The sequence below is a fragment of the Giraffa tippelskirchi genome, chromosome 6 (genome assembly GCF_054371585.1).
Source record: "Giraffa tippelskirchi isolate mGirTip1 chromosome 6, T2T-mGirTip1v1.2.pri, whole genome shotgun sequence".
Classification (NCBI taxonomy): domain Eukaryota; kingdom Metazoa; phylum Chordata; class Mammalia; order Artiodactyla; family Giraffidae; genus Giraffa; species Giraffa tippelskirchi.
Window position 1 is genome coordinate 124,130,676 of NC_137280.1, and position 13,893 is coordinate 124,144,568.

The window sequence follows — 13,893 nt, forward strand, 5'->3', positions numbered from 1 at the left end:
CTCCCATAAGTAAAAAAAAAACTTTTAGTTCACTTTCTTAATTGTATAATTATTTATTGTAAATTATATACATGTACTACTGTACTAAAATTTATGTACATTATAAAACATACACAAAATAGAAATTTTAAAAAGATGAGATAAAATAAATCTAAAGCAAAGTTCTAATATTTTTTTTTCTGCATTCCAATGGACCATCATGTTCCCTCCACAACCTCTGCCCCTAATATGTCCATTTTCCAGGACTGTCCAAATCCAGAGCCTTGGAGGACAGCAGGTGAGATGCAATAAGTGGTTTGCGCCACCTGGTGGTCCTGGGAAGTGGCTGCAGGCTCAGGGACCCCTGGGGGCTGACCCTTGAGGACAGCCTTTCTCGAGCTTCCATGCACTCATTCAATGAGATAAACAGCGCTGCACATTGTGCTGGGTGCTGGGGATACTATCGTGAGAAAAGGATAGACCAGATCCCTGTCCACATGGGGCTCACAGTCTAATGGGGAGGGAGACGGTCAGTCACCATTTCCATCTGGGACTCTGGAAGGGCTGGGGAGACAAGACAAAAATAACCTGGCCGAGAGAAGAAAGAATTGGAGGGGTGGGGAAGACTGACTCAGGAAGCCGCCTGAAGGTCCTAAGTGCTCCTGGAGGACAGGATGGTAGTGGTAAGGCCCTTCTTATGGCTATACTTCTTCCTGGTAGGCCATACTAAAGATGCCCCAAAGCAGAACTGGAGAGGCAGAGTGAAAAAGGGGCCTCTCTGGCCACCTCTGCTCCTAGGTTCCATTTACACCTGTGAATGAACAGGTGGCTGATATGATGAAGAGTCAAGGAAACTGATTAGATTCTGGCCTTAGACTCTCAGCAGGTATCTTAGAATTCAGACCAGATAATGAAGGTACCAAGTGGGATCATGTGAAGCTCAATGAGTTTATCAAGGGGTTATTCAGAATTAATTGGGGTGACACAGAGAGAGATGGATTTACTGCAATCATGGAGGTGGTTTCTGAGTCAAAATTTAGAAGGTAGGTAACTTGGACCCTCAGAAAAGTCAAATGAGGACATGAAGCTGGGTCATGAACAGGGCAATGGGTTCACTGAGAGGTCAGTCACAATTAGTTGGGGTCATAGAGAGGTCAGTGGGTTCACTGAGAGGTCAGTCACAATTACTTGGGGTCATAAAGAGGTCAGTGTGCTCACTGGAGTCAGGAAAGTGGTTTCTGAGTCAAAATTTAGAAGGTAGGTAACTTGGGCCCTCAGAAAGGTCAAATGAGGACACAAAGCTGGGTCATGAACAGGGCAATGGGTTCACTGAGAGGTCAGTCACAATTAGTTGGGGTCATAGAGAGGTCAGTGGGTTCACTGAGAGGTCATTCATAATTACTTGGGGTCATAAAGAGGTCAGTGTGCTCACTGGAGTCAGGAAAGTGGTTTCTGAGTCAAAATTTAGAAGGTAGGTAACTTGGGTCCTCAGAAAGGTCAAATGAGGACACAAAGCTGGGTCATGAACAGGGCAATGGGTTCACTGAGAGGTCAGTCACAATTAGTTGGGGTCATAGAGAGGTCAGTGGGTTCACTGAGAGGTCATTCATAATTACTTGGGCTCATAAAGAGGTCAGTCTGCTCACTGGAGTCAGGAAAGTGGTTTCTGAGTGAAAATTTAGAAGGTAGGTAACTCAGGCCCTCAGAAGGGTCAAATAAGGACATTAAACTGGGTCATGAAAAGGGCAATGGGCTCACCAAGAGGTTCATTCAGAATTATTCTGGGTTGTCATACAGATAATAAATCACACAGAGATATTACTGGCTCTCAGAAAATTTTAAAGCCAATAGCAAACTCAGAGCCAGCACAACGATCTGGATGATAGGGGCTGGAGAAGTCCATGATTTGCAGGTTTGTGCAGCACTGAGTTCATTAATTTTCTTTGTTTCTTTGTAACAGGTCCTTCCTCCGACCCCTGCCCCATCCCCGCCCCTGCCTCCACCCTTGTCCCCACGTCTAGTTCTTTACTTTTCTATATCATCTCCCCTTCATCCAGTTTTTGCCACTCTCTGTGTGACTCAAGAATGCAAAGCACAGGATATGGTCATCACCATCATCAAATTTGCCACTAACAGGCATCACATGCCAGAAGCAATCCTGGGTGCTTTATATAATCTCTACAGCAATGCTTTGAGGTAGGTATTAGCATCACCATTTCCCAGCTGAGCAAAGTGCAGCCTAAAGAAGTCACACAGCAGAGCTGGAATTTGTGAATTCAGGCCCTGTTGATACCCAAGCCGTTTCAACCCTAGGCCTCTCCATCCTTCCTATCGGTAGGTCTCTGAACTGATCACACATGTTCTGGGCTCATTGTGTACACCCTCACACATCAACCGCCTGAACTCTTCGGATAGCTGACTCCTTTGTGTCTGGCTGGAATCGAATGGTTCCTAGTGCTGGGTACTGACTTAGTAACAATCAATGAGGGAAAAGGCTCACCTTGGACCTCCATCTGCCTTCTCCATGCCTGAGATCATGTACTCTCCATCAGAGACTGCAAGTTTAGACAAGCCCTGGCTTTGAGGGGGTATAAAAAACCCCAGCACCTCCTGGCAGCTGAGGGTACCCATTATGCCATTTTCATGTCCAGACTTTGCCTGTGACATGCCTGAGGCCCCAAGGGTCATCTTGCTTCAGCTGCTCCAGTGCCAACCTTACAACCCTTCCCTTCTCACCCACCTAGGCCTGGAAACTCTTGCCTCATTCTGCCCCCTGGAACTCCAGGGCAGGAACTGGGCCAGCATTCTGAGGCTGAGCTCAAAGCAAAGTAATCTGCATCAGCCCCTTGGCCAGCTTCCCCAGCAGCCATGGGGTGGTAGGGGAGAGGCACTGGGGGACACCTGGTGAATGTTCTCAGAACAGGGAGGAGGGTTGGATCTCATTCTAGCAGTTGGAGCCAGCAAGATTGAAGGGAGGGTCTCTTTCCCCTCAACTGCTGGCTCAGACGGTCAAGAATCTGCCTGCAATGCTGGAGACCAGGGTTCAATCCCTGGGTCTGGAAGACCCCCTAGAGAAGAGAATGGCAACCCACTCCAGTATTCTTGCCTGGAGAATCCCACAGACAGAGGAGCCTGGCAGGCTACAGTCCATGGGGTTGCAAAGAGTCAGACACGACTGAGTGACTAACACACTTCCTCCCAGGAACTGCTCTGGCTCTCTCCAACCTCCACACCAACATCCATCCATCTCTATCGCAGGTCTTCATCCTCCGTCTTCCCTCCTCACCTAGGGGCTAGGCACACACAGTCAAACATGAGTTATTTCTGATTTTATTTATAATATAAAAATGTTCAAGTGTCAACAGTCAGGTGTTTGGACATTTCAAGGGGCAGGGTTCCCATTTGTTTAGGATTTTTTTTTTTAAACAATTACCTTTTTGACAAATTAGCAATGGACCCAGTTTTGTGGGGTGGGGAGGTCAGGGCTGGAGAGGAAGTGGAAGTCATAGGTGGGCTGGGGGATGGGAGTCCGGCTGTGAGAAGGAAATGGTGTTACTTTATTGCTAAAAGGGGAATCAAATACACTGTTGAGTGGCTCTTCTCGGTCCCAGTGTGACCATGCATCCAATCTAAAGAATCTGAAATGCAAAGGACATGCAGGCGTAAAATAGAAAAGACGACCTGTAAACGAAGGTGCTGCAGAGGACGGAGGGGCGTCCTGGAGGCCACAGGGGAGGAGGAGCCGCGAACACTTGGGCCCTGGCAGAGCTGCCCCCTCCCCCGCAGAGGCTGTTGGGAAGACCTCTTTCTCAGAGCCCCTTAGCAGCTGTGAGGAGCGGGGAGGCCCCCTCCCCATTCTGGTTGCTGTCGCTGGGCCTTAGTCTCCCCCTGGACTTTACTTGACCCCAACTCTAGTTCCAAGCCTAGGATCCCCATCCACAGAAGGCAGGCCAGAACTCTAGATCTTAGGAGGGGGCAAAAGCTACTCCGGACCTCACTTTCTTCCTTGGGACCCCCCTACCCTCGCCCCCACCCGAACCCAAACACGTGGCCTCTTTTCTCTGCTTCCTCTTCACTGCCCCCCCATCCCTGCCCCCACTCCCCGCCAGCTTGGGATCCTACATTCCCCCAACCCCGCAACCCACACTTCTCTCCAGGAGCTCCAGATTAGCGTACAGCAAAAGGCACCACAATAAAGGTTTCTATTAAAGAGTCAAAAAATTGGCCCATCTCTCTTTTTTTTTGTAGTTTCTTTTTTTTTTTCCGAAGCTGTAAATCAGGATGTTACATATAAATAGTTTCCCTATAAAAACGTCTTTGCCGTTAGCTAGTATTATAAGACAATTTTTGCTAAAATGAAAATAAAACATTTTGTTATACCTTTTTCCTTTTATAGAAAATAAAAATATTTTTATTTCTTTTTTTCCTCCTTTCTCTCTCCAGTCGGCGGTCTCTGTTCTCCTTAAAGACAGTGGGGCGGGCGAGGCGGAGGGGGCGGCGGGGGCCCTAGAGGGGCCCCGAGTCCTGCTTGCCCCGTGGGGGCGGCCCGCGGCTGTGTCTGCTGCTGGCCCGCGTGCTGTGGCTGTCCAGGGAGTAGTAAGTCCTGCTGTCGGCCGCTGGGCACAGCGGCGGCGAGTCCGAGCGCAGCGCGTCCTGCGCCGCGCGCAGGCCGAGGAAAGGCGTGCTCTCGGCAGCCAGCGCCCCGTCCTCGTCGTCGGCGTCGTCGTCCGAAGCCGAGGCCGAGCCGCCTCCCGAGCCGCTACTCAGCGACAGCGAGTCCCGCGCCGCGCGTGCGCGTTGCGCCGCCAGCCCGTTGAGGCGCGAGCGGCGCCAGCGCCGAGGCCCCGCCGACGTCCTTCGGGACGCGCCGCGGGCGCGCGGCCGCGGCGGCGGCGGGGGCGCGCACTCCTGCGTGGTCTCGTACTCGTCGTCCTCGGGGATGCGGAAGGGGCTGGCGGGCAGGCTTCCTAGGCTGCCACCCAGCGCGCAGGCCCCTCGCCGCGGCCCCGGCCCCGCTGCGGGGTAGTAGTAGCTGTCGTAGCTGCGCTGCATGTCCGCGCTGGGCCCAGGCCCCGGTCCCGGGCCGGGGGGCGCCGGTTGCCGCAGGAGCGGCTGTTGCTCCGCCAGGCGATAATTGATGGGCGCGGCCGGAGGCAGCGACACGGCGTGCGCCGAGTTGGGGGACGTGATCTCAAAAGTCGGCACCTGCGTGGCCAGCGAGTAATGGAAGTCCACGGGCGAGAGGCGCGCGGGCGTGGTCAGGGCAGACACGTACCTGCGGGGAGAGGCAGAGACATGGGCCGGTGGCCAGGGGATGGGGCAGACCTGACGCAAAGCAGTAGTGTAGCCCAGGATCCCTCCCGCAGAAGCCATGCTGGTATTCCTCAGTGACCCTAAGCAATTTCCTTAGTTTCTCTGAGCCTCAGTTTACTTATCTGTGAATCAGGAATAAACACAATGGTCATTCCATAGCATTGTTGGGTGATTCCATACACGTATCAGTGGTCCTTGGTTGTGGGGATGTTCACAGTCACCAGTGTTCCTAAATGGTTACTTTGGATCAGGCTTAGGCTGGGGCATTTTACGTGTGCCAGTTCATCTAATACAGTAAATCTGTAAGAGGCTTCTGTTAATGCCATACTGCTGCTAAGTCATCTCAGTCGTGTCCGACTCTGTGCGACCCCATAGACAGCAGCCCACCAGGCTCCGCCGTACTACTCCTTAGGAAACTGAGACGCAAAACATTTAAGTTACTTACTCAAGGTTCACATAGCCAGGAAGTGGTCAAGCTGGGATGTGAACCCAGGCCATTCAGGTATGACCTAAATCAAATCCCTTATGATTATACAGTGGAAGTAACAAACAGATTCAAGGGATTAGATCTGATAGAGTGCCAAAAAATTATGGACAGAGGTTTGTAACACTGTACAAGAAGTGGTGACCATAACATCTCCAAGAAAAAGAAATGCAAGAAGGCAAACTGGTTGTCTGAGGAGGCCTTACAAATAGCTGAGAAAAGAAGAGAAGTGAAAAGGAAACAAGAAAGGGAAAGATACACCTAACTGAAGGCAGAGTTCCAAAGAGTAGCAAGGAGATAAAAGGAAGCCTTCTTAAGTGAGCAATGCCAAGAAATAGAGGAAAATAACAGAATGGGAAAGACTAGAGATCTCTTCAAGAAAATTAGAGGTATCAAGGGAACAATTTCATGCAAAGATGGGCACAATAAAAAACAGAAATGGTAAGGACCTAACAGACGTAGAAGAGATTAAGAAGAGGTGGCAAGAATACACAGAAGAACTGTATAAAAAAGGTCTCAGTGACCTGGATAACCATGATGGTGTGATCACTCACCATCACTCAGCCAGACATCTTGGAATGTGAAACCAAGTGGGTGTTAGGCAGCATTACTATGAACAAAGCTAGCGGAGATGATGGAATTCCAGCTGAGCTATTTCAAATCCTAAAAGATAATGCTGTTAAAGTGCTGCACTCATTATGCCAGCAAATTTGGAAAACTCAGCAGTGGCCACAGGACTGGAAAAGATCAGTTTTCATTCTAATCTCAAAGAAGGGCAAAAGTCAAAGAATGTTCAAACTACTGTACAGTTGTGCTCATTTCACGTGCTAGCAAGGTAATGCCCCAAATCCTTCAAGCTAGGCTCCAGCAGTAGGTGAACCGAGAACTTCCAGATATACAAGCTGGATTTAGAAAAGGCAGAGGAACCAGAGATCAAATTGCCAACATTTGTTGGATCACAGAAAAAGCAAGAGAATTCCAGAAAAACTCTAGTCCTGTTTTATTGATTCTGCTAAAGTCTTTGACTGTGGATGGCAACAAACTGTGGAAAATTCTTCAAGAGATGGGAATACCAGACCATCTTACCTGCCTCCTGAGAAACCTGTATGCAGGACAAGAAGCAACAGTTAGAACCAGACATGGAATAATGGACTGGTTCCAAATTGAGAAAAGACTACATCATGGCTGTATATTGTCACCCTGCTTATTCAACTTATATGCAGAGTGCATCATGCAAAATGCTGGGCTGGATGAATCACAAGCTGAAATCAAGATTGCTGGGAGAAATATCAGTAACCTCAGATATGCAGATGATACCACCCTAATGGCAGAAAGTGAAGAGGAACTAAAGAATCTCTTGATGAAAGTGAAAGAGGAGAGTGTAAAAGCTGGCTTAAAAGTCCACATTTAAAAAACTAAGATAGTGTGATCCGGTCCCATCACTTCATGGCAAATAGATGGGGAAACAATGGAAACAGTGACAGATTTAATTTTCTTAGGTTCCAAAATCACTGTGGATGGTGAATGCAGCCATGAAAAATAAAACATGCTTGCTCCTTGGAAGAAAAGCTATGACAAACCTAGACAGAGAGTTAAAAAGCAGAGACATAATTTTGCTAACAAAGGTCTGTCTAGTCAAAATGATTTTTCCAGTAGTCATGTATGGATGTGAGAGTTGGACCATAAAGAAGGCTGAGCACCAAAGAATTGATGCTTTCAAACTGTGGTGCTGGAGAAGACTCTTGAGAGTCCCTTGGACAGCAAGGAGACCAAACCAGTCAATCGTAAAGGAAATCAGTGCTGAATATTCATTGGAAGGACTGATGCTGAAGCTCCAGTTTACTTCAGTCATCTGATTCGAAGAGCAGACTCACTGAAAAAGACCCTGATCCTGGGAAAGATTGAGGGCAGGAAGAGAAGGGGGAGACAGAAGATGAGTTGGTTGGATGGCACATTGACTCAATGGACATAAGTTTGAGGAAACTTTGGGAGATAGTGAAGGACAGGGAAACCTGGTGTGCTGCAATTCTCAGGGCTGCAACGAGTTGGACACAATTGAGTGACTGAACAACAACAGGCAGAAACCAGGACTCATACTGCCCAATCACTCATTCTAGCTCCTGCATTCAGCCACCTCTGTGACTTGGACTCCCCTTCCCTCAGGGACAGTTCATCCCTTGGCTGATGGCTACAGTGGGGAAATATTCCTTTTTAAGGTGAAGCTAAAGTCTGCCTCCGGGAAGTGACTGCTCCCACCTCAAGTAGGAGCTCAGCCCAGAGCACAGTTACCAAGACCACACTGAAGCATCTCTGCTTGGAGCTAAAGAGCACCAGTTCCTTCAAAAGTGTGCCCTTCCAACTATCTCCCCGTCTGGGTCCCGGGCACCAGTGCTTTTTCTTTCTCCACATTTCCCTTTCTGGGTAAACCAGCCTCTTGCCCAGCCATTGTCTACCTCAGGACAGGGACCCCCACCTGCTTGGCTCTCTTTCAAACAGTAGAGCTGGGCACCTCACTGCTTCCTCAAGTCCCTATACCGTCTTTCTGAATCATCTGACTCCCCTGTCTTCCCTCTCCCATATTTTCCACATGCACATCCATGAAGTCTTACCCATTCCCTTTCTCCTGGATCATACCCTCCACCCCGCTCTACTCCATCCTGGGACTGGAGGTTCACTCTGGTCATGCCCCCACCCCAGGATCTTTCCTTCTTCAGCCCATGCACTTCCCAGAACAATCTTTTAAAGTCACATCTCTGCTTTAGGAGGCCCTTCCTGCTTACCCACCCAGGGCCACTGGCTGTCTATCTAGCCCCAGCCTGCCTGCTTACGCCCAGCTCCCCTCTCCTCACACCTCGAGGCGCCTCACTCACCAGCTCTGTCCTCAGTGCCTTTGCTGGAACTGCTCCTGGTGTTCCCCTCGCCCAGAAGTCCCTCCCCACCTTTCTACCTCCACCCATCAAGGAGTCCTATTGCTCTTGTTACTGTTGATAACCACAGCTCCACCTAGTGAGCACCAGCTCCATGTCAGGTATGCGACAAAGACCTATGCTCTTGATCTTAGGTAGCCTTCATAAGAGCCACAAGACAGGTGTAATGTTCACTGTTCTACAGCTGAGGAAACCAAAACACAGAGGTGATCAACCTGCCCCAAGTCACAGAGGTGGTGGAACTGGGCTTGGAAAGGTTAGTATTAGAAAAGCCTAGTTGCTTCTCAGAGTCCGCGGTCAGACTGGCTTTCTCTGACCTAGTGGGGTGTTCTATGTTTAGCACTTTTCATGGGCAGCTGGGAGCTTCCGTGGTTTGTGCCCATGGCTGGCATGGAATAGGCTGAGTTGAGCCTTCTCCACCCTAGCCTGGAGTTCCTTGTGAAAATGGAAGTGTTAGTCACTCAGCTGTGTCCGACTCTTTGCGACCTCATGGACTGTAGCCCTCCAGGTTTCTCTGTCCATGGAATTCTCCAGGCAAGAATACTAGAGCAGGTAGCCATTCCCTTCTCCAGGGGATCTCTCCTACTCAGGGATCAAACCCAGGTCGTCTGCATTGCAGGCAGATTCTTTACCATCTGCGGAGTTCCTAGTACCATGCCCCTTTTTCTGCTCTCCTCCCAGAGATCCTACTTGCCAAGAAGCCATCTGAGGGCTGAGCAAGATGCAGCCTGGCCCCTGTGACTCCTGCCTGTGAGTCAGGGAAGAAGGGCATTTCCTGGTTCTCACTGCATTCATTGCTTGGGAACCCAGTGGCATCTTGATCCATGGGGGCCTAGTCGCTGATGCTTCCAGGGCATCAGGCATTGTTGGCTCATTCCCATCCTGCACTGATCAGTTTCCTCACAGACAGCCTCTCCTCCCACTCTCTCATCTGTTTGATCTTGGTGTCTGTTTCCCCCAGGACACGGGGCCTCTAGGTGACACCAGCGTCGGGCAACCATATGTTCTGGTTTGTCCAGGACAGCCCCTGTTTGTTCCTGATGTTCCAGTGTGATTATTATTAACATTCTCTTCTACTCTGTAAAGTGTCCTAGTAGGACAATTAAATTAAATAGTCACAACACACCAGGGTCTACTGGCTGGAGTCCCAGCCTGTCATTAACATGTTAATGACCCTGAGCAGAACATTGAACTTTTCAGGGACCTTGCTTGCCCATCTGAAAAACGGGGATGAGGCTCCTTGGAGTGTTTCTGAGGTGACCACAGGATCGGCCCCAGGTCCGTGGTGCCAGCTCTCAGGCTGAGGTGGGTGCAGGTCACAGGTGGGGACTGACCTCTCACTGTGTGGGGAGTCACGCAGGGAGTCTATGGAGTCGTGGTAAGGCGGCACGGCAGCCCTGCGCCGCTCCTCCAGGCTGTAGGCCGCCGCCCGCCGTGCCCGGGCCTCCACACACGCTGGGCTATTGCACTTGCTGGTGCCCACTGACGACAGCACGATGCCCGACTGGGAGTCAGAGGTCAGGCTCTCAGAACGGTCCAGGCTCCATGTGTGGCTCTCATGCCTGGAGAAGCCAGGTGGGAGTGACATGAGGGGACAGAAGGGACAGGGCAGCCCAGCACGTGTGGTCCCAGGCCCACCCCTGCCCTGGTTCTTCACTCCTTTTGGGGAGGAGGAGAGCTGAAGGCCTGTGGATGGGTGGGCTGCAGTGCACACAGCCCTCTTCCTTGCCTCCCTGCAACAACTTCCCCTTGGTCTCCTCAGCTGTGACCCCTTCCACTCCCGTGGTCCCGGGACACCTGCCGCAAGCACCCAGCCCCAGTGGCCAATATACAGGGACCCCGCTCCCCAGGGAAGAAAGGGGTCAACCATGTTCTTTTTAGAGCTGTATGACTTTGTGCTTGTGTAGACAGGCCTCCCTACCTCTGGAGAGGAGGTGAAGGTGGATTAGGTTCACGTGGAAACCCCAGGAGAGGACATTGAATAGCTGTGGGTACTTGAGGGACCAGGCACTTTCTGCCAGATGAAGTGGTGCAGATGACGTCCAAACAGAACTAAATGTTAGGTGGGAGCACAGTGATGCTGTTGCTCCCCTGGGGCTGGTTTAGACTAGAAAAAGGAATCCCATTTCTTGACCTGGATGGATGTTTGGTGGTGGGTTCTGGTTTGAAGCCCCCCACCTCCATCCTCTGGCTCACTAGGACCCTTAATACAGAGCCCAGCCTGGCTGGGGAGTTTTGTGTGTGTCCCCAGGCAGGTGTGTGATGCGTATGTGCATGCCCTGTGGGTGTGCACGCAGGAGTCTGCAAGGCTCTGTGGGCCTGGGTGGTGCCCACCTGTGGCTGGAGGTGGGCGTGGCTGTGGAGCAGTGGTGAGAAGGAGAACAGGAGTGGCTCCCGGAGAAGGTGGTCTCTGTTTCCCTCCGGATGACATGGTCTGTGGCGGGCACATTCTTGGAGATATACTGCAACAGAGTTTGAGGGGGGCAGTTAGTGACAGATGACCAAGTTGGCCCTCCTTCCTGGTGGGCTTGGGAAAGTGAGATAGTAAGCTTCAGGTGGAGGGTGGGGATGGCCCACTGGATACGTGACTCAGTGTTAGGGCAGCAGTGGCCCCTGGAAGTCCAGCCCCTGACCTCCCTTGAGGAAATGGGCCAAGCGAGGCTAAGTCATCCTGGGGAGGCGAGGCCAGGCTAGCAGGCAAGGCTGAGCCCAGGATGAGCTGCTGCCTCCCTGGCCCATTCTTGCAGGGGGCATGAGAAGGCAGGCTCTACTGCGAGGGGTCAGAGTGGGGCCTGGGATCACCACTCACGTCTGCCATCTGGATCTCCTCAGGGTCCAGTCGGGGGTGGCTGGGCCCGTTGGCCAAGCTCCGGTTCTGGTGGGCAGGGCACATGTTCTGTCGGAGGTGGTTATGCATCTGCTTCCGCTGTTTCCTGCAGGAGAAGGTGCATTAGCCTGGCACCCCCATACCCCACGACACACACAAAGCATGAACTCCCCTAGCTGTCACTCCAGGGAACTGGGCTATCTGTGCCCTGGACTGCCATGGCATCTCCTGCTCTTCCTGGGCTCAGGCTGTTCTCAGCCAGGACCCCTTCTATCAATCCCTACATCATCACTACCAGCCTGCATTCAGCAATACCTGAGTGTAGTGGTAATGAGCTTTGGCTCTGCTGAGACAGCAGAATTCTACTTTCTAGCTGTGTAACTCTGGGCACGGAGAAGGCAATGGCGCCCCACTCCAGTACTCTTGCCTGGAAAATCCCACGGATGGAGGAGCCTGGTAGGCTGCAGTCCATGGGGTCACGAAGAGTTGGACACGACTGAACGACTTTACTTTCACTTTTCACTTTCGTGCATTGGAGAAGGAAATGGCAACCCACTCCAGTATTCCTGCCTGGAGAATCCCAGGGACGGGGGAGCCTGGTGGGCTGCCGTCTATAGGGCTGCACAGAGTTGGACACGACTGAAGCGACTTAGCAGCAGCAACTCTGGGTAAGTTACTTAAATTCTCCATGCTCCACTTTCCTCATCTGTAAAATGGACTGATCATCTGTCCATTTCAAAGACCACTGAGTATGAAGAGTAGATAAGATATTCAAGCACAGTGCTGACCCACTTGCTCATTCATTCATTTATTTGATATTGATTGGGTTTTTACTATGTGCCAGAACTCGCCTGCCAATGCAGAAGACGCGGGTTTGATCCCTGGATCAGGAAGATCCCCTGGAGGAAGAAATGGCAATCCACTCCAGTATTCTTGCCTGGGAAATCCCAAGGACAGAGGAGCCTGGCAGGCTGCAGTCCATGGGGTCGCTAGGAGTCAGACATGACTTAGCGACTGAACAAAGCAAAGATGCAGTTTTGGAGCAGAGGAGACAGATATAGTTTCTGCCCTCATGGAGCTTGCAGGCCAGTAGGAGAGGCAGATGATAAACACATCATCTGATTCTCCTAATAATAATAAAAACAAATTAAAAATTAAAAATAATAAAAATAAATAAACAAGTACTTTCAGCAAAGTGCTATGAAGAAAATAAAACAGGATGCTGTGGTCAGGGAAACAAGACCTGTGGGGCCTCTTTCCTTTGGCACACGTTAAGAGCTCAGTACATCTGTTTTGTAATCGACAAGTCTAATCATGTCACTCCCCTGCTACAAACCCTTCATGGGTCTTCAGCATCCTGTCCCTCTCCCTAGCACTATCTCTCCACACCTCGGCTCACTGCATCCTTGGAGGGCTTGTTTCTGATCCGACACTGTGCCTCTCTGGCCTCTGGGCATTTGCATCTAATTGCAGCACATTCTGTGCCCCTTTACCTGCTTACTTCTGCTCGACTCAGGCCCAGCTAAAATGCACCCTTTTCAGGGAAGTCCTTCCTGCCCTCCAGCTGAGGTTAGGCACCCCCGAAATACATCCCGTGATCCCACACCTCTTGCTTAGAGCCCTGGCCATTTGCCTGGTGCAAGGCCTGGTGTCTGTTCAGCAGGCATTGAATGAAAGTTTGTTGAAATGAGTAAATATAGTATAGGTTAGAACATGGTGCCTGCTTCCCGCCCCGCTCCCAGTTTTGGGCCTTGGTTTTTTTATGTGGGCTCAGTCTCCTCTCTGGGCTCCCTGAGCCCTAAATCTCAAGGTTGGCAAGGCCTTTGATCTCATATATAGGGGCAGCAGGAACCAAGACCCCAGGGCTCAGCCCCCGAAATGGTGGTCATGCCCAGATTCCTGCTTTCTAGATAAGAACAGATGTGACAATCCTCTTTCTGCACTACACCACTCTACAACCTTCAATGGCTTCCTACCATCTGTAGGATAAACCCAGGCTCCCTAGCTTGACATTCAAGGCCCTATGGTGCCATGCAGGCTCCAGCTGTTCTTTTAGACTCATGCACCTTGTTTTCTTGACCCCACCCTTTGCTTCAACTAGCCTGGGCTGCTCAAACTCCATGAATACAGTCAATACTCCTTGGCATTTATGTTTTAGCTTGCTTTGTTCTGCTGGAATTGTCTAGCCCCCTTTCTGTCCCTTGCTCCAAGGTTCTGATGTCACCTTTTCTCTACTCAGGGGTGCCCCAACCCCACCTTCTCTGTGTTGGAAGGTATCTTGCCTGGACTGCTCCTAGGTGGGGCCAGGCAGTTCCCTTTGAGCTCTCTTTTTCCCCTGAGAAAGGGCCTCCCTCTCTGTGCTT

At 50.9% G+C, this 13,893-nt stretch overlaps 1 protein-coding gene across 3 annotated transcripts in view; it reads right to left on the minus strand.

Moving 5' to 3' along the window:
* Positions 1-3,413: 3,413 nt before the first annotated feature.
* Positions 3,414-13,893, minus strand: part of NRG2 (neuregulin 2) — a 191,155-nt gene continuing 180,675 nt past the window's right edge. For 2 of the 3 annotated variants that reach the window (XM_081496695.1, XM_081496697.1), the window contains exons 7-10: positions 11,513-11,636; positions 11,038-11,165; positions 10,038-10,265; positions 4,361-5,254 (exon numbers count right to left, since the gene is read on the minus strand). In XM_081496695.1, the coding sequence (XP_081352821.1) occupies positions 4,486-5,254; positions 10,038-10,265; positions 11,038-11,165; positions 11,513-11,636 (1,249 nt within the window). In that variant the 3' untranslated portion in view covers positions 4,361-4,485. Of the gene's footprint in view, positions 3,618-4,359; positions 5,255-10,037; positions 10,266-11,037; positions 11,166-11,512; positions 11,637-13,893 lie in introns of those variants that run through there. The other variant, XM_081496696.1, reaches the window with a different exon arrangement.